This window comes from Salvia hispanica, chromosome 2, assembly GCF_029641045.1.
Source record: "Salvia hispanica isolate PSC_SH4W2 chromosome 2, Shi_PSC_v1, whole genome shotgun sequence".
Classification (NCBI taxonomy): Eukaryota; Viridiplantae; Streptophyta; class Magnoliopsida; order Lamiales; family Lamiaceae; genus Salvia; species Salvia hispanica.
The window spans coordinates 65,356,881-65,378,921 of record NC_142693.1 but is presented as its reverse complement, the minus strand read 5'-3'; the positions used below and the strand labels follow the sequence as shown (position 1 = coordinate 65,378,921).

At 36.4% G+C, this 22,041-nt stretch overlaps 5 protein-coding genes across 5 annotated transcripts; 3 read left to right on the top strand and 2 right to left on the bottom strand.

Annotated features, from left to right (window-relative positions):
- The first annotated feature begins 424 nt into the window (after positions 1 to 424).
- LOC125211429 (zinc finger CCCH domain protein) lies at positions 425 to 2,847 on the top strand. The gene is made up of 3 exons (XM_048111215.2): positions 425 to 602; positions 2,418 to 2,553; positions 2,661 to 2,847. Exons 1-2 carry the CDS (start codon positions 498 to 500, stop codon positions 2,550 to 2,552), a joined length of 240 nt encoding a protein of 79 aa, XP_047967172.1. The 5' UTR covers positions 425 to 497; the 3' UTR covers position 2,553; positions 2,661 to 2,847.
- A 315-nt stretch (positions 2,848 to 3,162) lies between these two features.
- Positions 3,163 to 4,128, bottom strand: LOC125200505 (heavy metal-associated isoprenylated plant protein 24-like). Its single transcript, XM_089065921.1, has 2 exons — positions 3,866 to 4,128; positions 3,163 to 3,586 (listed from the first exon to the last, which is right to left on the bottom strand). Exons 1-2 carry the CDS (start codon positions 4,017 to 4,019, stop codon positions 3,291 to 3,293), a joined length of 450 nt encoding a protein of 149 aa, XP_088922047.1. The 5' UTR covers positions 4,020 to 4,128; the 3' UTR covers positions 3,163 to 3,290.
- A 2,396-nt stretch (positions 4,129 to 6,524) lies between these two features.
- LOC125211422 (aspartic proteinase-like protein 1) lies at positions 6,525 to 11,034 on the bottom strand. Its single transcript, XM_048111202.2, has 10 exons — positions 10,552 to 11,034; positions 9,145 to 9,283; positions 8,668 to 8,909; positions 8,369 to 8,596; positions 8,160 to 8,298; positions 8,008 to 8,072; positions 7,834 to 7,933; positions 7,226 to 7,283; positions 6,946 to 7,017; positions 6,525 to 6,825 (listed from the first exon to the last, which is right to left on the bottom strand). The coding sequence occupies exons 1-10, from the start codon at positions 10,851 to 10,853 to the stop codon at positions 6,572 to 6,574; spliced, it is 1,599 nt and encodes a 532-aa protein (XP_047967159.2). The 5' UTR covers positions 10,854 to 11,034; the 3' UTR covers positions 6,525 to 6,571.
- Positions 11,035 to 16,377: 5,343 nt separating this feature from the next.
- On the top strand, positions 16,378 to 18,157 carry LOC125200626 (large ribosomal subunit protein eL30-like). The gene is made up of 5 exons (XM_048098308.2): positions 16,378 to 16,515; positions 16,640 to 16,745; positions 16,849 to 16,950; positions 17,747 to 17,815; positions 17,931 to 18,157. The coding sequence occupies exons 1-5, from the start codon at positions 16,492 to 16,494 to the stop codon at positions 17,969 to 17,971; spliced, it is 342 nt and encodes a 113-aa protein (XP_047954265.1). The 5' UTR covers positions 16,378 to 16,491; the 3' UTR covers positions 17,972 to 18,157.
- Positions 18,158 to 18,583: 426 nt separating this feature from the next.
- On the top strand, positions 18,584 to 20,067 carry LOC125200624 (uncharacterized). Its single transcript, XM_048098307.2, has one exon. The coding sequence runs from the start codon at positions 18,771 to 18,773 to the stop codon at positions 19,893 to 19,895; it is 1,125 nt and encodes a 374-aa protein (XP_047954264.1). The 5' UTR covers positions 18,584 to 18,770; the 3' UTR covers positions 19,896 to 20,067.
- Positions 20,068 to 22,041: the final 1,974 nt, after the last annotated feature.

Sequence of the window (22,041 nt, the reverse complement as noted above, 5' to 3'; positions counted from 1 at the left end):
GCGAAATCTCAATATTATACATGTTCAATCTCAATAAAAATGTGTTGATATTTTCTTGTCCTTGTATTGATATTCTAATGTCATATTGTTGATATTTGTAATACACAATGTTGATATAAAAAAACACCCACGAAAATTATCATATGATAACATAATGACGATATTACCCTTTTGTTGATATTTTGTCTACTATTTATTGAGATTTGTGAACTTTAATCTCATCCACTCATTTTAAAATCCATGGAGATTTAGTCTTAATTTTAGATTAGGGTGCTAAAAGCATTAGAATAGGACCCATTTAGCCAATATCTTTCTTTTTTTTTAACTTTGTTACTTGGTTGTTGGAATTTAATAGAAAAATTAATCCATGCTGAAATATTTACAAAAAAATAAATAAAATATTCACAATTATTATTACGTCAGTTGAATGTTGGAAATTGTTTCTCTTAAATACAACCGCCGCCTCTTTCAATCGGAAACACGAATCGGAGAAAAAAATGGGGGCGGAGGCCGAGAATAATCAGCAAGCACCAACACCTGCGACAAATCCGAGTCCCAATCCTATCACAGAAGCTCAATTCGCTGCCTGGAAACGCCGAAAGGTCCGATCCCTAAATTTCTTCTGTTTATGGTTTCCCTTTCACTTTCATCGGTTTTTGGTAGAATTTCGTTTTATCTCAGCTGTTTTGTATGTATATAATGTCAATTGGTGAAATTTGAAAAAGAAATTAGGAATTTCTAGGTTTAGTGCTGCGGATTTTGTGATTGAAGGCTCCTTTTGGGGTATACTGTAGCTTTTTTTAATTTTAGTTTTAATTAGTGAGATTGTTTTTGATTGAATGGAAATAGGATAGTTTGGGTTTTGAATTGGGATGTGATCTCATTGCTTTGAAATTATCCCTTTGATTGAATTTACTCTGTTGGTTGAGCAAATTTTGATGTTGCTTGCTTGAGATGAGGTGTTGGTCATAGAATCATAGTTTGTTCGAAGCTCAGAAACCGTAGAATTTTCGAGAATAGCTAAGTAAAAGGATCGAATAGTCCTTGTAGCAACACATCGAACAACTTGAGAGTTCGGCATTTGATCGAACATATGGAGGTCGATCAGCATTAGGCAACTGAAATGGGTTTCGGGTGCTGGATTCGGGACAGCGAACACTATGGAGTTCTAGAGAATAGCTTAGTAAAAGGATCGAAATAATCCTAGTAGCAATACATTGAACACCTAGATAGTTCTGCATTTGATCAAACATATGGAGGTCGTGCAGCGGTCAGCAACCGAAAAGGGTATTGGCTGCATTCTTAGAATTAATTCAATAGGAATGGGTAAAGTATATGTATGAAATGTTTGTTCGTGAATTTCGAACACCTATCTTCAAGCCTGCATTCGTTCAAAACCATATTTCCAAGGCCATGCCTGGTTCGGCCCAACGAACACGTTGCATGCACACACTGACACACCCCGCCCATTGTAGAGTGATCACAACTCTATTGTCATCGGTTTCAAACTCCCTACTTTTTATGAAGCTTTCTTCTTCTTTTTGAAGCCCACTCAAGACTTCAGTCCACTCCATTTGGCCTCTTAATCGTATGAGATGGAGAGAACAGTAATTGAAGAACATGAGATACTTCTCTCAATGCACTAATGATACTCTGCTTGCTGGAGTAACAATGATCTCTATCACAAAATCATTTAGTTGTTAGACTCAGTGTCGTGCTGTAGTGCAGAAAGGATCTTGTATGTGTCGAAAAATAGATTTCTGAAGTGGAACAATTAAGGTGTTCTTAAGATTCATTTTATGATAAACTTTTGTTGTCTGTTTCAATAGCCATCTGCTTCAATTTTATCCGTTCTGCTAACTAATGTAGGCTTCAGATGGTGAAAAAGAACTTATTCTGACAAAATGTAGTGAGTTGGTTTTCTGGTCATTATAATTGTTTATGTTGTCTGAATTTCCCCCGAACATGAATGGAACTATTGATTAATTTCACTTCCTCTCTGATCTTGAAGAACGAATTATGAAAACTATTGGGTTGTATCAGCTGTTGTTTAGTTTAGATTCTAACTTCTGGTTTTAGGTCAATGGAAGTATATGTAGTTTGTTTATGGTAAAAGCGTCTCTCCCGCGTAGAGTGCTATTTTATCAAGCCTGGCATGATCGACAAGTATGCCAACGAGGGGGCTATGGGAGATGTGAATCATTCTTCTCATTTGATTTAGGAATAAAACTTTGATGGCCGAGACTCCATATGTCACGTGGTATGTCTAGTCAGTCACAATTGCAGAAATCTCATTTGTAGAAATCTCTCTCTATCTGAGGAGTTATGCAATTGTGATTGGATAAACATACCAAAAAGCAATGTGTAAATTTTTCTTTTGATTTAGATATCTTAAGGCTTGATATCTTCTTGTACAGGATGCAGATGCTGATGCCATAAAAGCGGCAGCTGCAAGGAAGCGTGAGGAGGATATAGCAGCGGGAGTGGTTCAGATGAACGGCCGTGAACTCTTTGAGCGGGAACCATGGGTTTTCGATGACACAAATTACTAAGGTTGGTTTTATTCGTCTACACTTTACACTACACTTTACACATCTCTTACTTAACTTTGGAGACGGTCAATTTTGCTAATTTTTTGCTCTTTTTTCCATTTTTTGTAGGAAGATCATTGATCTTGTATGATGGTGTATTTCAGTATTTGCATGGTTGCAAAATTGAAACGATCGATGGGATTTTGTGTTGGAGAAAAATCTTATACTATACTGAAACAAAGTTGTATCTCAGATTATATTATATGCGTCGAATTTGAGTTTTTATTAGTATATGTGAAGTTTATTACTCTTTTTATTTTATGGCTTAATGTGACATGTTTATGAACAAAAGTTGAAGATTAATAGTAGCTTCTTCTTCGATATTTACATAAGGTAACATAATTCGGGGTGATCATTCGGATTTTGGATTGGATTTTTGGATAATCCAAGCTGATCTCGAAATCCTAATTTAAGAGCATATAAATTCAAAATATTCGTATATCCAAAAGAATTGTATCTACAACTGAACCTTACAAAAAAGAAATTCCAAAATTCCATTTTTTTATTACAATAAATATTAGGTTAGAATTAATTTTGGGACTTTGAAGTACAATATATCAATATCCAACTATTTATTAACATGATATTATTATAATCCAACTGGTCCTAAAATTTTAGGACCGACCCCACATATATTCATATATATATCAATATTCAAATTTCCAACCAAACATTTCCATGTCAATTTAGGTCAAATATCTACATGATTGTGCAAGCGTTGGGGTTATCATCACTAAACATGAGAGCATACTTCTCCTCGACCGGGTTGAGGGTGCCGACCCCGGGCTCATCGGTTCCACGCACGTGATTGGCCGGGGCCTTCTTATCGTAGACGCCACTAGCATAAGGATGAGCAATGAGTCCGTACGGAACATATGGCCACGGCTCACACTTCTTCCCCGTCGACTTTGCCTTCTTCAACACCTTTTTCGCATCCACAAATCCGTACACCGTCGCCTTTTGTTGTTTCCAGTCCACCGTTACTGATTTTGCTCCTGCAACAATTTTTTATTTTTTATCTATTACTCCTATGTGATATCTAACATCGACTAAGAGCATCCACAACGGTCAGGAAAAAAAAGGAGCCTTAAAATAATTTTTTTTTTTAAAAAAGAAGGAATACGAGACGTTGCGCCCCATGCAGCCAAAAAACAATTTCTAGAACTCAAATGTCACGAATGATAGTAACATCGTATACAGTCGAAAACATGACATAAATTTCTTAAAATAAACTGTGATTTTTTTTCTTAAACTGATAAATATATAAACACTACCTTTCATGCCGGAGAGGACATTCTTGATTCTCTCTCCACAGCCTTCGCAATCCATTCGGACTTTGAGATCAACGGTGTTGAGCTGCTTTCTCTTCTTCCTCTTTGTGCTGCTTATCAAATCAGCTATGTAATCAAATGTTCCTTCAACTCCCATTTTTCTTCTCTGTCTCTTACAACCTCAAAATTGTTCAGAGGGATTTTCGAGATTGGGTGTAAAAATTGTTTTGGATGAAATATTGCAGATTTTTCTGTTGATGAAAGTGAAGTTATCTTGCATGCCTTTATATAGGATTTGAGGAGCCATGTAAGTGTGCCTTTTTTTTAATTAAAAAATGTATAAACTAAAGTTGGAGATTTGGCCTACGTTCTAAGTGACTAAGTCACCAGATTCTTCCTTTTATTATTGTGTTTTTATCTCATATTTTATTTATTGTGAATATTTATGGTTTGATCTTTATTATAGTGATATCGTTCTGCATGGGATGGGTTTAATGCTTTGCAAGTTTTTGCTAACTGTATATGTTAAATTTTCCTTTAGTGTATGAATCAAGTGGCCATGAAGATTTTCATGTTGTATTTACATTTTCAGACGCTTAAGCAATTTGCATTTAGATGATACAAAACGTTCAAGCTAAAAAGATGGTGAGCTGGTAGTACATAAACAATTCAGAATATAATCCTTATCCACTAAAGAATAGTGATCTCACTAGAACTCAGCATGAGAAGTTTTTCCCTTGTCCCAGAAAAGTATGAACCATTTTAAAACAGTTATACATTAATTAAAGTATGAATCATTTCAAAATAATTATACTTTAATTATTTTCTTTATATATCTCTCTTACTGTACCAATTATCCATTAAAACTCGTGCCGAACTAAATGTTCATACTTTTAAGGGACGGAGGAAGTATTGTGCATCATTCACCCAGATATAAAATGTGGACAACACATTAAATGCGACCTATCAACATTTATAATGTGCTATTAGAGTAATATTAAAAACTTATATCCCTAAATTTCTTTGTTTTTCGAAAAATACTCCACCAATTTTGAATAAAAAAGTGAGTTATATTCCGAAATGGTTGATATTATCCCTTCATGCCATAAGTTTGTGTTTCAGAGGTTGTGATCAACCGTTAATGTGTTTCAATACTCCATAATCACCTTTTGAATCGAAGTCATCGAAGTCAGGTTGCAACTTGCAAGTGAGACTCGTATAATTTTGGTAGTATTCGTGGATATAGTAGAACAAATAATTTATAAGATATATAGAAAACAACAAAATATAAACTAAAAAGGTTTTCATCTCATACACGTATATATATGCATAATAAAATAGTATTACAAATTCGACAAAAAAATTCAAAATAAAATACTCCTTAGTAAAGAATCTAATGGGGCTTGACTCCCTTAGCCACGAAGGAATATTAGATGGTTTTACTTCACCATCATAAAAAGAAATAGAATGTTCTTGATCGTAGATTCGTGTCACAACTCTTTTTCTCTGCCATGGGGGTGCTTGATCGTCGCGCCATGTGGCGACCCGTGATGATCGAACGGTTACAAGATGAGGACCATCTTTGTATAGGGCGGTGTGGATATATAAAGTGAAAAAAAGGAAATATGCCCCAAAAGTAAAATACTACAAGTATCAATTTGTGTTGTATTTTGCTTTGTAGAAAATGTCACGTTTAAATAATTCACCATCAGTTTACATCAGTTTACAAGAGTTGATTGTAATGTTGTTGAAGAGATGAGTATTCAAGGGGTTGATAAGATATAATGATGATACATATGATTAGAAAGATATGACGTGTGATTGAATAAAGTGGTAATAGTAACAATTTTAAGTTTGAAATTGAAACAAACATCCACTTAGTTTCCCATTTGAGGAAATGATACACAATTATGGGTCATAATATTCATGCATTAACACTACCCCACTTTAGAACATTAGGGTATAGGAATCAAATTCCACACCTTTTGTACTTAAAAAAAGAAACATTTCTAGCCACAATAGTATAAGTTTCAAGACTTTGCATCTTATCAATGACCCACCCGATCCCCAATTTTCGAGCAGTGACGAATCTAGAACATAATTTCGGAGAACAAGTAAGCTAATTTCGGAGAAGAAGTAAGCTAATTAGGGAGAAGATTTTTTTTGCTTTCCTAAGGGGTAAATTTGTAATTTCACAATGTCAGTTCTAAGGAAAATCTCAAAACGATGTCAAAGGCATGGTGTTTACGGCCGACTCTAATGGAAAATTAGGCCCTCCTGGCGGCACTTATTTCAAGCTCATGCATTGAGGATTGACAAAAGGTCGAGCCTCGGCCACGTCCACTTACCAACAAGGACAATTTCGCGATGTTAAGTTTAGGGAAAATATCACAACGATGTCGTTGATGTCTTCTTAAAAAATAAAAATAAAAATGCAAATCGAGGGCATGGCGTTTCCGGCCAACTCTAATGGAAAATTAGGCCCTTCTAGCTGAGCTGATTTTGAATGCACGCATTGATGATTGACAAAACGACAAGCCTCGGCCACGTCCACCGACCAACGAGGTCGATCTCGATGCTAGTGCAAAGCAAGTTGATAAGGCAAGTAATGGTGCAGATGGAATGGAATAACCTTTTTTCAAAATTTGTGACTAAGATTGCATAGATAAAAGGCCAGATATACATATAGATAAACCAGCTGCAAATATTTTAAATTATATAAGTCGCATATGCAATCCACAGAAACAGCAACAAACTCGTCGTCGAACAGAACTCGTACCGGTAGGCAGCAGGCAGGGGAGAAGCCGAGGAGGGTTTCGCAGGAGCCCTACCGGCAAGAGCAGGTGGGACAGCACGTCCACGCGGGCTCTGCTGCTGCTCGTTCGTTGGTAGGGGATTTGGCGACTCGTCGCTTGAAGAAGGTGGTAGATGAAGTCCGTCACCACTTTCTCCGACATCGCGACCTAGTAAAAACACCACAAGTTCGCGAGAACGTCGGATAATCGCCTCAGAATAATGCAAATCTATAAGCCAATCTCTTTCATTTAGCTCAGAAACTTTAAGGAAAAGTCAAAAATACTTACAATCGGAGACGGACCAGCCCAACTTCGTCTTCTCCCAATCAAAAACGAGGCGGTAGCCCATCAGAAAATTTTCTTCAGGGAAAATAAAGCACAAAATGAACAAAAGTTTAGTCAAATTCTGATCAGTCCCGTAAGGTTAGAAAGGAACATTAAATCACGAAGTTTGGTCAAATTTCAGGAGTGAACGGAGTTTCATTTATTATAACCATCGGGACAGTGTAGGTTGTTATATAGTCGAGCAATTAAAATGAGACGGGCGAGAAAGAAATAGAGCACTCACGTCCAATGATACCGAAATCTTCATCAATCCGTTGTATGCCTAAACAATAGAATTCTCCCTGAATAAACATTTCCCATTGAAATATTAGATTGATAGTTTGATACAATCATCATTAGCCATAAAAAGTAAAGAAAAAAACATGAATTCATCACTTGAGAAGTAGCACATACTATAATATAGGATCGATTCCGATATTGAAGAGACATATTGGAGATTCGAATATATAATTGGAACGTTGAATTCGTATATAAAAATAAATCACCAAACCATAAAGGGAAATCCCGTCGTTACTCCGACCACAAAATTAGATGTAATCAATAACCAATTATCATATGATTGCACTTATGTGGCACGATTTGAACGTAAAGTAAATAAATAAAAGAGAAAGCTTGGTGAAGAAATGTCGGAGGGAATGATGAGATAACTTAATGCAATTAAACAGTTATGAAACATGGTAGAAAAAATTGAAACTTTGAAACAAATTGTGATAGCCAAGAAGCACAAAATCATAACAAACTCTTCGAATGATTTGATTAGTAGATGGAAGAATCCGAGAAGTTTACATTTCGTTGTTTAACATGAATGTGATAGGAGATATAAGTACGCACCTGATCATCCACAATGTGGAACAGGGGATTGTCGACTTCAAAGCTCTGGTTAGTGGCGAAAACAAGTTTCGTGCGGGGAATATTTGACATGTCGAGCGAACTAAAGAAAGAGCAAAAGTTAATGAAGCCATAGATGCAAAAATTAGGAAAGATTTTTCGAATTAGTAGCTTTACCTAGCCTTATAACAGCTATCAAAAATTTGTACAGTGATCCTCGTTGCATTAACTTGTCGATGAAACTGAGCATTAAGAAACTCTTTAGAAAACCAAGAGAATCGAAAACAAGAAGTCGAACAAAATACATAAACAGTTGAGGGGGTGAGAACCTCAGAAACGATTTGTTCATAGATTTTGCTGGGAAGATATGTGAATGATGAGCCCGTATCAACTTGCGCTTGGTAGCCCGTTTGCATTAGACAGGAACTCCCGATACAATAATTTTCAACATCAACAAGGTAAGCCGAGCTACAAGATACATCCAAAATCATTAGAGAAGACAGCGTACGATTTTTTCGTTCCAAAATCAATAACATACCTAAATCCTTTTAGATGAACAAAAGAAGTCGATCTTTGAGATGCTGGCCCTTGGTCACCTAGGTAGAGTCTACCAGAGTAGCTCTTATCGTAGCAAAACGAGAACGAATGAGGAATGAGGCCCAACTTTGCAAGCAAACTTGGAACTGAAAGATCTCCTGGTCCTAATCCCATTAGACCGTCGGGAGCAATTCCATTCAAATATGCACCAGTTTGTTTGCTGCCACATCTGCAACCGAGAAAAGATCATTAAAAATCGAATCTTTATCGATAACAGTGTCAATTAGGCTCGATGCGTACCCTACAACTACGGGAGCATGGACAGAGCTTTGCTGTTTACTCCCTCCAACCGAGGCAAGATGCAACTGATCCTCGAAAAGGTATCCAGAGCTTGATGTGTCGTCGGACAAGTACCGGACTGTATATGGGCAACGGCCGTTTGGGGAATCACAGTTAGGCCCCATTTCACAGAGTGCATGGCTGCAAGGTACGTGCTTGCTGGTGTTCGAACGCGACGGGCTGTACTCGCCTAGCTCCTTATCCTGCATAATAGATGCCCCAAAACACAAGGGAGCACCTGCGAATCAATTACTCGAGCATTAACTGCTAAACATGCTATCGGTTACCAGTTGTAGTTCATAGCCCGAAATCTAAAACTTGGGCCTTGCTCTCGCACATTAGCAACATTTGGAAAAAATCAAGAACTAAAGATATAATCTTTAAGAAGATCAGTTCAGGTTTCTTTCAATAAATTATGTGGATTAACGGATACCGTACCAGCATGTTGTAGTAACTTAATGACAGCGGAGCACACTCGACACAATCGCAAGGAACCCAAAGCATATCACTTCCGGTGTCCAAAGCAATGAGGAAAGAGTTATTTGGCGTCCCGATATCAATCCACGTATAGTGCAGCCTGGATCCAAAATGACAAATTTTACGAAAGTTAGAGACGTATACGACACGTGGAAAAGCACGAGCTGGAAAAATAAAGAGCAATTACGCCATCATATGTCAAATTCCGGGAAAAGCAAAAGCTCATTTAGGTAATGCACGTGGTGATAGTTCCGGATTTCGGGAAACAATCGAATAAAACATTAGGAAACAAAGAGTGCTACGTCATGAACACATTAGGAAACAAAGAGTTCTAGTTTGTATTGTAGCGTGCTGTAGAAGCCAGTGGCTTCACGACGTTTCCCTAATTCATTACCACATGATGAAATAAGACAACAAAGGCAGACGTAATCTTTAACTTTTCCGATTCTATACATACAGCCAACGACATATCTGATAAACAACAAAGATTCACTTTTTGCTTTACACAAATGGAAAATCTGGCAGAATTCGCGGGTATGATACACATGGCCACATAGCAGTCGTTCTCCTATGATATTTCTCGTGTCCAAAGGTTACGTGATTGCATCATCTCCATTAGTTTTGAGCATTTCTACCAAAGGGATTCAAAGAAGAATCAAAGGGCACAAAGACCTTTGGATTGTGTAGGGTATAACAGTACTATATCTCAAATCATTTTTAAAAAGTGCCATCATTTCTCACTTTTTCTTTTTATTTTCTTCTCTTTCACTTAGATATTTAACCTAACAAAATCATTTCTATGAATCTTGTAAATCTCACTCTACAAAAGATCTATGAACACATTATTCTACTTCCTAAAAATCAAACTAAAAAATTCTTTAATTTTACATTTTCACACTTAATCTCAAAATAACACAGAACAGAAATGCTACAAACCACAATCATAAAAAAAGCATAAAAACAAAGAAAAATGAAATCCCCATTTCCACCAAACAAAAACACCTACAGTTTCAGTTATCAACACATTCTTCTACTTCCCAAGAATCAAATCAAAAAATCTTTAATTTTACATTTGAACATCTAATCCATAAATCATGAAAAAAATTCTGAAAAAAAAAATCCCCATTTCAACCAAAAAAGAACACACACAAACACACATCACAACAACATCAAAATGCAGCATCACTACCTCAGCAAATTAAACAAGCTCCATAAATCAAACAAAAAAACACTAAATCCTTCTAAACACAACAAATAGAAACAACAACAACAAAACCCCACATTTTCCAAAACAAACATTCAAAAACACACACACAAAATCAAGAATTTCAAAAAGTGAAAGAAAGGAGAAAAAAAAAAAGCACATACCAACCCATGTCATTGCCATAATTAAAGGTCTCCCCGCCTTGTGAGCCAACAAAGACCTGATTTTGAGTCCCAAGTTTCAATCTTTGCCGCTTCAAATCACTCTCCAGCAGCACCCTCATGTGCTCCACCCTCTTCCCCTCCGGCCACGCCGCCGCCTCGCCCTCTCCACCTCCGCCCCTCCGCACCTCCTCGGAGAACCGGTGAATCAGCCGCGAGGAGTAGACGTGCGCCGCCGCAGCAGCGTAGGCGTCGACGGCGAAAAGCATCACCAAAATTGCACCGAAAAAGCTGGTTTTTTCCATGGAGGAAGAAATGCAGGTAGGGATTCGTGTTTCTCTCTAGCGAGATTGATTTTTGGGGGAAATGGTATAAAGGTAAAGTGGTTGGGTTGGGATGAGCAGAGGGAGTTTGGATTGATGTGAGTAAATGTGATTACACGAGAGTTTTCTCAGTAGTGTGGAGAGTTCTTTCTTTTCTTGGATTAAAGAATTATGGTCTTTTTTTTTACTAATGTTTTTTCTTACAATGATTCTGCAAAGTGTGCCAAGTGTCAATCTTTTTTCTTCTTGAGCTCCTAATTTTGCCCCTAGTGTTCATTTTGTATACTAGGAGTAATTTATTTTTCCACATCTTTAAGAGAACAAGTTTAAAAAAAAGAAAATGGAGTAATATTTTCTTAAAAAGTAGTAGTAGTAATAAATTGAAAGAAAAAGGTAAATTGAAAAGCATATGAAACTAACTAACTTTTTATCTTTTCAGTCAAGAAAAAATAAAATATCTTCTCAAAATTAAAGAAAATATAATACATTTTTAAATATTTCTGCACTTGAAGAATAAATTTTTATAAAGAGAAGTAAATATGGTAATTATGTCTATTTATCTCTCTATATACCTCTTTTTGTAGAGATGCTCTTAGTTTGATGCTCTAGTTATTAAGATGTACTCCGTGCATTTTTCTTATCTGGAAGTAAAATTTTCAATGTCAACCGCCTCTGTTTGTCTCCGACATCACCCTGAAGATAAAAAAAATAGCTATATCCGCTCTAAACAAAGCTAGTAGTATACTCCCTCCATTCCATAGTAATGGGGGCAAAACTTTTCGGCATAGAGATTAAGAAAAATTGTGTTAGGTGAGTTAAGTAAAGAAAGAATAAAGTGGAAAATGAAAAAGATAGAGATATGAAGAGAGAAAAAAGTAAAAGATAATAAAGTAGGCGTGGAAAAATGTGTTGATTTTTACTAAAAAAGGAAATGATTATGTTACTATAAAACATACCAAAATGACAAAATGACTGTATTACTATGGAATGGAAGGAGTATATTTCATCCCCTCTATTTCCAAATTCAATCGGCCACTACAATTGCCTAAAGTCATCTTCATTTCAAAAATTCTCCACATATAGTCAAAAAATTCATTTTAAATATTTGAAAATTTTAATTATTTATTTTTACTTTAAAAATAAAAGAAAATATAATCGAATAAAATTAATGTACAATTGGAGAATAATTATAAACAATAAAGTTAAAGTATTGAGTTGTGATTAAATTTAAGGTAAATATTTATATGACAGCTAAAAAAGAATCGTGATTGGATTTGAGTTGCGAAATGAAGCTATGAATTGCCCAAAAGCTACATAAACGTCAATTATAAATTCATATCTTAACATTGAAGATTATGTTTATGTACGATGTTCAAACTTAATTGGATTAATTATTCACCAAACTTTGTACTATACCTAACAACATGTACAAATGCTATAGATAATTAAATTTATATCCGTAATCAACCTGTAAATTACCTAACATGACGAACTAAAAAACCGTGTTATGATTCAAGCATCTGTTAATTGGGTACATCATAGTACACAAAACTTATCATGCATAATAAGTTGGCATCACAATTCACAGTAGCAGAGTTAATAAGTTCGAAAGATTTTATCTCATGATTGTAGGTGCATTATATTTTGTTTATGAGATTAAATCTTACTATTATTTAATTTTAGATGGATAATTGTATGATAATGAGCAACATTTTAGTAAATTGTTGGACTATAGAGCCTTATCAGATAAGAGTATATTTCGTTCGACATTGAATATCTCATTTTGTCATTTTGAATATCCAACATCAAATCTCTCATTTCAATTATTATACTTCATTCGTCCCACAATAGGAGTCACTCTTATTGTGGGCACGAGTTTTAAGAAATGTAAAGAATAGTGAGTTGGAAAAGTTAGTGGAGTATTTGACTCACTATTTTAAATTGATTTTATAATAAAATGTGAGTGGAGTGGATTAGTGAAATGTGAGACCTAGTTACCATTTATAGTAAATTTCTTATTATAGGACAGAGGGAGTACTATTTAGTATGCCCTCAGTCTTAATAAATATGAAATATTTGGTTTCTGGCACGAGATTTTATACAGTATTGTTGTGTAAATTAGTGGAAAGAGAAGAAAGTAGAGATAGTGTTGTTTCCTTTTTAGAAAATATTTCATTTTAAATGGAAAAAATCAAAAAAGAAAATGTTCCATTTTTAATGAGAAAGTCTGTTTACATTTTATTATAACATACATAGTACATAAAAATAAGATTCACAGTAGTATTTCACTATTTTTTCCATTCATATATATTCATTCTTATTTTTAAAATCTTGTGTCGAAATGTACTAAAAGTCTAAAATAATGGATGGAGAGAGTGTTAAATTTTGTAAACAAGCGCGGAGTACTTTTATTGAAAGAATTTTCAAAAATAATCAAGTATAATTATGAGTAAATGCCAAATGTGGTCCCTAACATATGACCGTTTTATCAATTTGGTCCTTAACATTATCATTTTGATTATTTGGTCCCTCACAAATAAACTCAGACCTGAATCGGTCCTCACTTAACAGAACCGTCAAAAAATAGACGGTGATTGCAATTTGACTATATTAAATTACTAATGGTAATTAATTATACCTAATTATAATTCTTAATTCCTATTAAATTACAAATTATTCATTTCATTTTGCAACTGATACTATCTTTTTTTCAATTTTGCTAATAGGAAAAGAATTATAATTAGGTATAATTAATTACCATTAGTAATTTAATATAGTCAAGTTGCTTTCATCGTCTATTTTTTTACGGTTCTGTTAAGTGAGGACCGATTCGGGTCCGAGTTTATTTGTGAGAGACTAAATAATCAAAAAAATAATATTAAGGATCAAATTGATAAAACGGTCTTATGTTGGGACCACATTTGGCCTTTACTCTATAATTATTTATTATCTTTATAATTCGGATCTATTGGATAAAGAGGAATATAAAATTACGTATAGGTCGGTGTAAAGTATACTAGAAAAGGATTAGTATGTGCCATGTGGCGTAGAATTAGATGAAGATATTGCATTTATGGAATTCTATTCCATTTAAATAGTATTATCCAATTCTATTTCTTTTTTTCTTCTTATGGAATTATCAAATTCAAATTAAGGGTGTGATCTTCGAGGTAGCGTGTCACGCGGAGCGTTTTGCGCTTTTTCCTCATATAAATATACTTATTATCAAATTATATATTAATAAATGGTGCCATATTATTTTTACATTTAAATGTGCTACGTGGAATTATTGACACCAATCTTTTAATTTTATACAGTAAATTATAAAAAACTGTAAAGTACTAATGGATACACTGTCACTGTTACCTGTCGCAAATTAGATAAATTTAATAAAAAAATCAAGTTAGTGAGAGTGTATATGAAGCCTCATATTGTCAATTAATTGTTCATTCTATGAATAATTTGGCAAAGTTTTTCTTTTCAACCTTTTGTCAATCAATTGTTCATTCTATGAATAATATGGCAAAGTTTTTATTTTCAACCTTTTAACTTTAAATTGATAATTTGGCATAGTTATAGAATGTTAAATATGCTTGTCAATGTCATATGTGAAAGCTGTAAATGTACTATGTTGCTTGTGCAGTATGCACTTATATACGAATAATTAACATAGATAATATGCTGACAAGTTTAAATGCATTGTTTTTAGTTATAATTCACACTCACATAAGTGCGATCTAGGTCGACCAATTTATCATTGAATAGTTGATTTATAAAGATAAAAAAAAAAACTTCATTAATCCACACTATCATGTTCAAGGAGTACAATAATATTATCCATGTGTGATATAGTATCCACAAACCTATTACTGATTCGATGATTCGTAAGGATCGGCGAACATAAAATACGTCATTTAGAGCTTATGTCAGTCCTTCAGTGCTACAGTTTTAATCAAATTATGAATAACTGAAGTCTACTTTTGTTTTTCTATCTTTCATTCATTGCCAGCGATGTCTAACCACGCTGCTTCTGTTTTTCGATATTGACGACAACTCTTTTCATTGTGTACAATTACCCGAATTTCGTTTCCTGAATTTGTCATTATTCTATACATTAGATCACTTAAATATATCTTCGACCTAATAATAAGACTATAAACAGTTTGCCAACTTATTTGAATGTGAATATAGTTTTGGTTTGGTGGGAATGATTGTCATTTTCAGGAATAGGTTGCATGTTACTCCAATAATTTTAGTGCTTTTTTGATACCACTAATGCTACCTTAATCATTTTTCTTACGATCTTTCGTTTTTTCTTCCCTTCACTTTGTGACTACTTTTTTATTTATTTTAGTTTTGAAGCATACACTTTTATGACTTTTATGAATCTTTACGTGGTACGATTAATGGATACTTTAAGAATTTAAAACTTTATATTGATTGACATATAATCACTCGATGTGATGTTTCTTGTCGTTTATTGTCAAATAAATTGGATATGATTCATGATACAACTGAAGAAGAATAAAGTATTCACTCTGAGAATGATAATGCTCAATCTATCACATAAATTAATACACACGATTATTAACCAAAAACATCAGACATAGCACCATTAACTAACATGAAAAAATACTCCATAGAGTGAAGATTTGTTTTACTTATGAAATCTACCGTCTAATTTTTTTTATTAAAATTCGTGTAAGATACACACATTATTTTCTTATACTATAAAAGAATACTCTCTCCGTCCTCAAAGTATATATACATGTTGGATTCGCCACGAGTTTTATAGTAAATGGTACAGCAAGAGAGAGGTAGAAATTACATGCACCACAAAATTTAATGTTACAATCATCTTGATTCTTGGGCGACCTAATAGAAAATGATACATTTTCATAATTCCATTATCGAAGGTCATATATTCAAATTTCACCAATACCAAAATCAAGAATGTGGGGTTCGTTTGAATCTAACCAACCCTTCATAGGAACGTCAGAACGTGGATATATCTATCGCGCGGTTGTAATATTACGTGAAAACAAAAAAGTTGTTTTGATTAACCTTTTCATAGTCATAGTTTTTGATACTGCGAAACTCCATTGTATTTAAGTTTAGTAACCATGGAGTTCAGGCACAAGACAATAAGTAACTTCTACGAGTGCTCGCTCATACAATGAACGTGCATATTTTCAACCCACATTCGACCGAGGAGGTAGTAGGAGAAGGGGATTATGACGAAATTGCAAACGACGACGTCCAAAGCAGCTCAGACATCGCATCATTGCACCATTCAAAGTATGCTACTTGTTCTCCCACCTCCATCTCGAGCATAGGTAAGGTAATCCATGCCCCCTCCACCCCTCTAGCCAAGTCCACCTCTAGCCACAAAGCTACCTTAATTGTTTTATTTATCCATAATTAATGGAGTATTTATTCCAAACCCATACAAGCCCATGAGTCCTAATTTGGGCCGAATAAACCAAAAAGGGCCCATCAAAAACTAAATTTAAAATCCAAACATCCCACTTCATAAACCCTAACCATAAAAACCAATTTCCACCCAATTATTCCCCTCTCCTCCCATCGCCGCCGCAGCAGCTCTTCCCAGACTCCAACCATGGTGGCCCCCGGAAAGAAGACGGTAGATCTTTCTCTTTCTATCTCGACTCATCAATTACGCATCTGATACTATTTATAAATGTAATTATTCGAATTAATATTGTGGTGATGGAATTTGATTCGATTTACCAATTGAAAAATTGCAGAAGAAGACTCATGAGAGCGTTAACAACAGGCTCGCGCTTGTGATGAAGAGTGGGAAGTACACTCTTGGCTACAAGACTGTGCTCAAGACTCTCAGGAATTCCAAAGGTTTTACTTTATGTTTGTTTTAGGGCTTAATTATTTCATTTTTTTGTCAATTTTCTGATGTTTGAAGAAGCTATTTTTATGATTGGGGCTTAATTTATGACAGGAAAATTGATATTGATATCCAATAACTGTCCACCGTTGAGGAAGTCTGAGATTGAGTACTATGCAATGCTTGCTAAAATTGGTGTTCATCATTACAGTGGGAGTGAGTTTCTTTCCCATTTTTAGTTTATTTTAGTTGGTTTTATTTATATATTTTCATGAAGTGTGATCTGTTGAATTCCAATTGAGTGAGTGGTTTTCTAGTTTTGTTTAGCTCAATTTGGGGATTTCTTGATTGTAGCTTTTATTTTATGAATTGGCTTAACTGTTCATGTCCTTTGCTCCAAAACATATAGTGATTCTAAAATTTTGTGTTGGATATTATTTTTGTTTCTATTGGTTGAACGCCTTTATTTAATTGATTCATATCTAACAATGTAGTTTGTAAGGCGATCATATCTGGGTTATACCACTTTGCTAGAGGTTATATGTGAATATTGTAGTTATGACATGGCTGTAATGCTTGATGTGCTATGTGCGATTGAATCCGATTCCATTAGTATCTTTCCTTAAAGTACATTTGATTGTTTGATCATTTGCAATAGCATCTAAAAGAGACGCACACGATTCACATAGAAGTGCTACATGCTATTGAACTCGGTTCCATAAGTTTCTTCCTCAACATTTTTGCATTTGCATCTAAAAGAGATACACTTCTATTCACATAGAAGTTTCTGATAATTTAGGACGTTATCTTTTCCACCATGCTAGAAACTGATCAATATCTGATTTTGATTGAACGATAAGATGTTGAGTGGCTGCTGAGTTCTTGCCAGCCTCAAGTTTTTTCAGTTTGCTTTTTCACCATTGTTGAGCATTCATCCATCTTGTGTTGATCTTTGAGACATCTGTAGAGTTCATTCTTTGCTTACTACTTACCTATTGCCTTTTCTGCGTAGACAATGTTGATCTTGGGACGGCATGTGGAAAGTACTTCCGTGTCTCATGCCTCAGCATAGTTGACCCAGGTATAACTCCAGTCTTCTCTGTAGACACTACTGCTCATTAATTAACCCCCTAGCAAAAATCGAGCTTTGTGTCGAATGATGCAAGTAATGACCTCTCTGGATTTTTTGTTTACAGGTGACTCGGACATCATCAAAAATTTGTCCGGAGATCATTGAGTCATTGGAACCGTAGTCTTTTCTCTTGTTTGCTTGGGATCCTTCGATTTTTGAAATTTTGCAACGGATTAGAAAATCGTGGTTACTCATACCTAGTTTTGTTGAGTTTTTACATGTCTGGTAATCTTGATTGCTGAATGTGACTATTTAAGTTTTTCGATTTGTTGAATCCTCGCTCTTGTGTAACAGCCTGAGTTTTTTGTGGTTCTTGAATTGCATCTTTGACAAATATTCGGACGTGAAAAATACTGAAAAATGATATATGAAGAAATTTTGTAAAATCAAAATATAGGTTGTAGCGTTTTTAATTGATGTACTCGAGAAATTATGCGGTTATTTTAACCAATCATTTCATGCTCCCTTAAACTAATAAAATGAAATAAAATAAGCGAGTTTTAATGTCATTTTATTTTATCAACAAATCAAGGTCCATAAAAATAATCACCGACATCTTTTATAATAATACATGTAAATAAAAATTGGGTAATGGTTTTTAATTCTCTGTCACAATTTTGTAACCAAAACAGTTACTAAAAAACAAGATTATGCAAAGGCGAAAGAAACAGAGAAGTATATACATAAATTAATTTATTTTACTGTAGTGAAATACTTGTAAATAAAAATGGCACAAAATAATCCAATTTATAAATACAAATACACACACTTCATCTCCACCTTTTTCCATCTGGGGTTAAGCCTCTGAGTGAGAAGAGCTGCGGAGCTCTTCATAAACCCTAATTCCTCCATTAATGGCGATTTTGGCAACAAATTCATAGCTCAAGCTTCAGTCGTTCCTCCAATGGCAGCCACAATTCTCCGGCGCACTCTAATCTCCTTCTACTCCGCCACCAATTCCTCACTCCTGCTCAAATCTCATTTCTCCGCCTCCCCCTATTTCTCAACTACCGCCACAAATCCGCCGCTAGACCACCACAGCGTCACCAAATTCCTAATCGAAGACCACCGCCTCTCCCCGGAGGCGGCGGCGCAGATCGCCTCCCGCAGCCGCATCAGGAACCAACAAGCCGCCGATTCAATCATCCAATTCCTCAAAAACACCGGCTTCTCCGACGCTCAGCTGGAAAAAGTCCTCAAATCATCGCCGCAGCTCCTCTCCTCGCACCTCGAGGCCACAATCAAGCCGAAATTCGAGATCCTCCACGGCCTCGGGTTCGCTCCCGCCGACATTTCCGAGATCGTCGTGAATCAATCGCGCCTCCTCAACTACAGCGCGCCGCGGATCTCGTCCTCGATCGTGACGCTGAAATCCGTGCTCGGATCCGCTTCCTCCGCCGCGAGATTCCTCAAAACCACGGGGCTGTTTTTGAGAGACATGGAGAGCACTCTTCTCCCCAACGTCGAGTCGCTGAAGAGCTGCGGCGTGTCGACGGATCAGATCACGACGCTGATGTGCCAGAATCCGCGATTCTTCTTCCACAAACCGGAGAACATGAGGAGATTCATCGAGAGAGCGGATCAATTAGGATCGGATCGGAAATCGGGGAGATTCATCCACGCGGTGAGGATCATCAGCTCGATGACGAGCGAGACGTGGCGGTTGAAGCTGGAGGCGCTCCGCGATCTCGGATTCTCCGACGAGGACATCGCGAGGGCGTTCAGGAACTCGCCGAAGGTGTTCGCGACGTCGGCGGAGAAGATGAGGAGAGTGGCGGCGGCGGTGGAGGGGAGCGGGGTATATGATCGGAGGAGCATTGCGGAGACGCCGAGTGTGTTCCTGTACAGCTTGGAGAAGCGGATATGGCCGCGGCTGAAGGTTTTGAGAGCGCTGGAAGAGGAGAAGAAGATGAGGAGAGAGAATTGGCCGAGCCTTGCAACCGTAGTGTTCATGAAGGATGCCAAGTTTTTGCAGAAATTTGTGAGCCCTAATTTGGATCTTGTTGGGGGCTTTTTTGCAGAGATTTGACTTTGACAGCCCTGATTTGGGGATTTTTTTGTAGAGATTTTGTGAACCCTTATTTTTGGGGATTGGTTATGAGGTGAAGAAAGGTGGAAATTGGGGATGATTTTGGATTTGCATCCGTTTTACAAATTGTTACTACTTCAATAATAACATCGGCTTTCAATTTGTAGCGAAATAGACGATGCTCGGAGCGGATCTTAGGGTAGTGACTGACGCCTGGCTGGATCGCCTGTGTTGAAATTTGATCGTTATCATGTTGACATGTAATCGATACGTTCAGATAGCTCCTATTGGAATCCGAACACGATCGGCGTAAAATACATCTTGGGTAATGACGTGTGGCTGGACGGCCGGTGTTGAAATTTGATCATTGTCGTGTCGACATGTAATCGACACGTCCCGATAGCTCCTATTGGGATCTAAACATGATCGGCGAAAGATACACTTGATTCGAACTCTTATTCAATGCCAAACACGTTAATAATACGATATCCATTTGTTGATGGGGTTGTTTTGAAATTTAAATTTAAAAGAGGGAAAACTTAGGCTAGATCAACATTTACATGCTACATTTCCTCTCTTTGTCCACTACCCTCTCTAGTCTCACCTCATGTACAAATATGTAGTGATGTTTGAAATCCTACTGAATTTTTAAAAGATTAAGGCTAAAAGTTTTGGCCTGGTAAAATTTTCAAATTCTTGTTGCATTCAACAAGTTAGTAGTAATACATATCTTCAAACTAAAATATCCTCTATTCAGAGAAGATAACTTTGGAGCTGATTTTTTGTTACACTATACATATAGCTATTCCAGAGGAGTTCATGTTCCAGAAAATCCATCGATGGGTATTAGAAGTTGGTTACTTCATGATAAGATTAGGTGTTTCTTATATTTGTTAGTTCCTCCTCTCGGACGTTGCCCGCATTATGTAAAAAAAAAAAAAACCTCTATTCTTATTGTAGTACGTGCTCTTGATTAAATCACTCTTCAAATTGATAATTTCAACGTTAAAAAAATAATTAAAATGCATGACTTAGCATTAAACAATTTAAAAAAGATTACTCCATGAAGTTAATGAGTCTAGATATAAAACATTACTATCAAACTTTCAAAAATATATGAAACTCAAAATAAAATAATTAAATACTATAAATACACTTAATAAAACATTAAGCTAAATAAGAGTATAGAAATTAAACATTAAGATCAAACTTTCATTTTTGCAAACGAATAATTAATAAAATGTGTACTTTATTTAACTATATAAGAGCATCTCCAATGCCGGCTAGCCGGTCGGCTAGTCGAATTATTGGAGCAGGCCAGCCCGAAATCGGCGAAAAAAGCGGCATGGGCTAGCCGATCGCGTGGCGCTGGCCGCCATTGTGGCGTGCCGATCGGCCAGCGCCTTATTTCGATTTTTTTTTTTGAAAACCTATATAAACGCGATTTTAGTTTCATTTTCATTTGCACCACTTGTTTTAACGAGTTTTCTCTCTCTCTAAATTTCTGTACAAGAGCATCATCGAACGATGAGTAACGCGGGTGGTAGCAGTGGTGGTAGTGGTGGGGATGCTGAGGTGTACGAACGGAGGATGAACGAGACTATGGAGGCCTACATGAACCGCGAGATGGAGCGGTGCATGCGTAGGGTGGAACAGCAGGCGATACCTCGCCCCCCACGGGTTGTCCACCGCCGAGCAGTGATTGATCGGGATCACGTAGCTGCACATCAGCGGCTATATGACGACTACTTTTCAGAGAACCCGCGGTTTCCCGCAAACATGTTCAGGCGGCGTTTTAAAATGCGCAAGGAGTTGTTTATGCGTATCGTTGACGCTATGGAGCGTCGATATCTGTGTTTCCGCTTCAGGCACGATGCGGTTGGCAGACCCGGCCACACCCCCTATTCAAAAGTGCACGACGGCAATCAGGCAGTTGGCCTACGGAGGCGCGACAGACATGTGGGATGAGTATCTTTACATCGGTGAGACGACTGCTCTGGATTGTCTGAAGTATTTCTGTGAGGGCGTGATAAACATTTTCGGTGAGGAGTACCTTCGAAGCCTTACTCCCCAAGATTGTCAGAATTTGATGCAGATGCACGGGGAGCAGCATGGGTTCCCCGGGATGTTAGGTAGCATAGAGTGT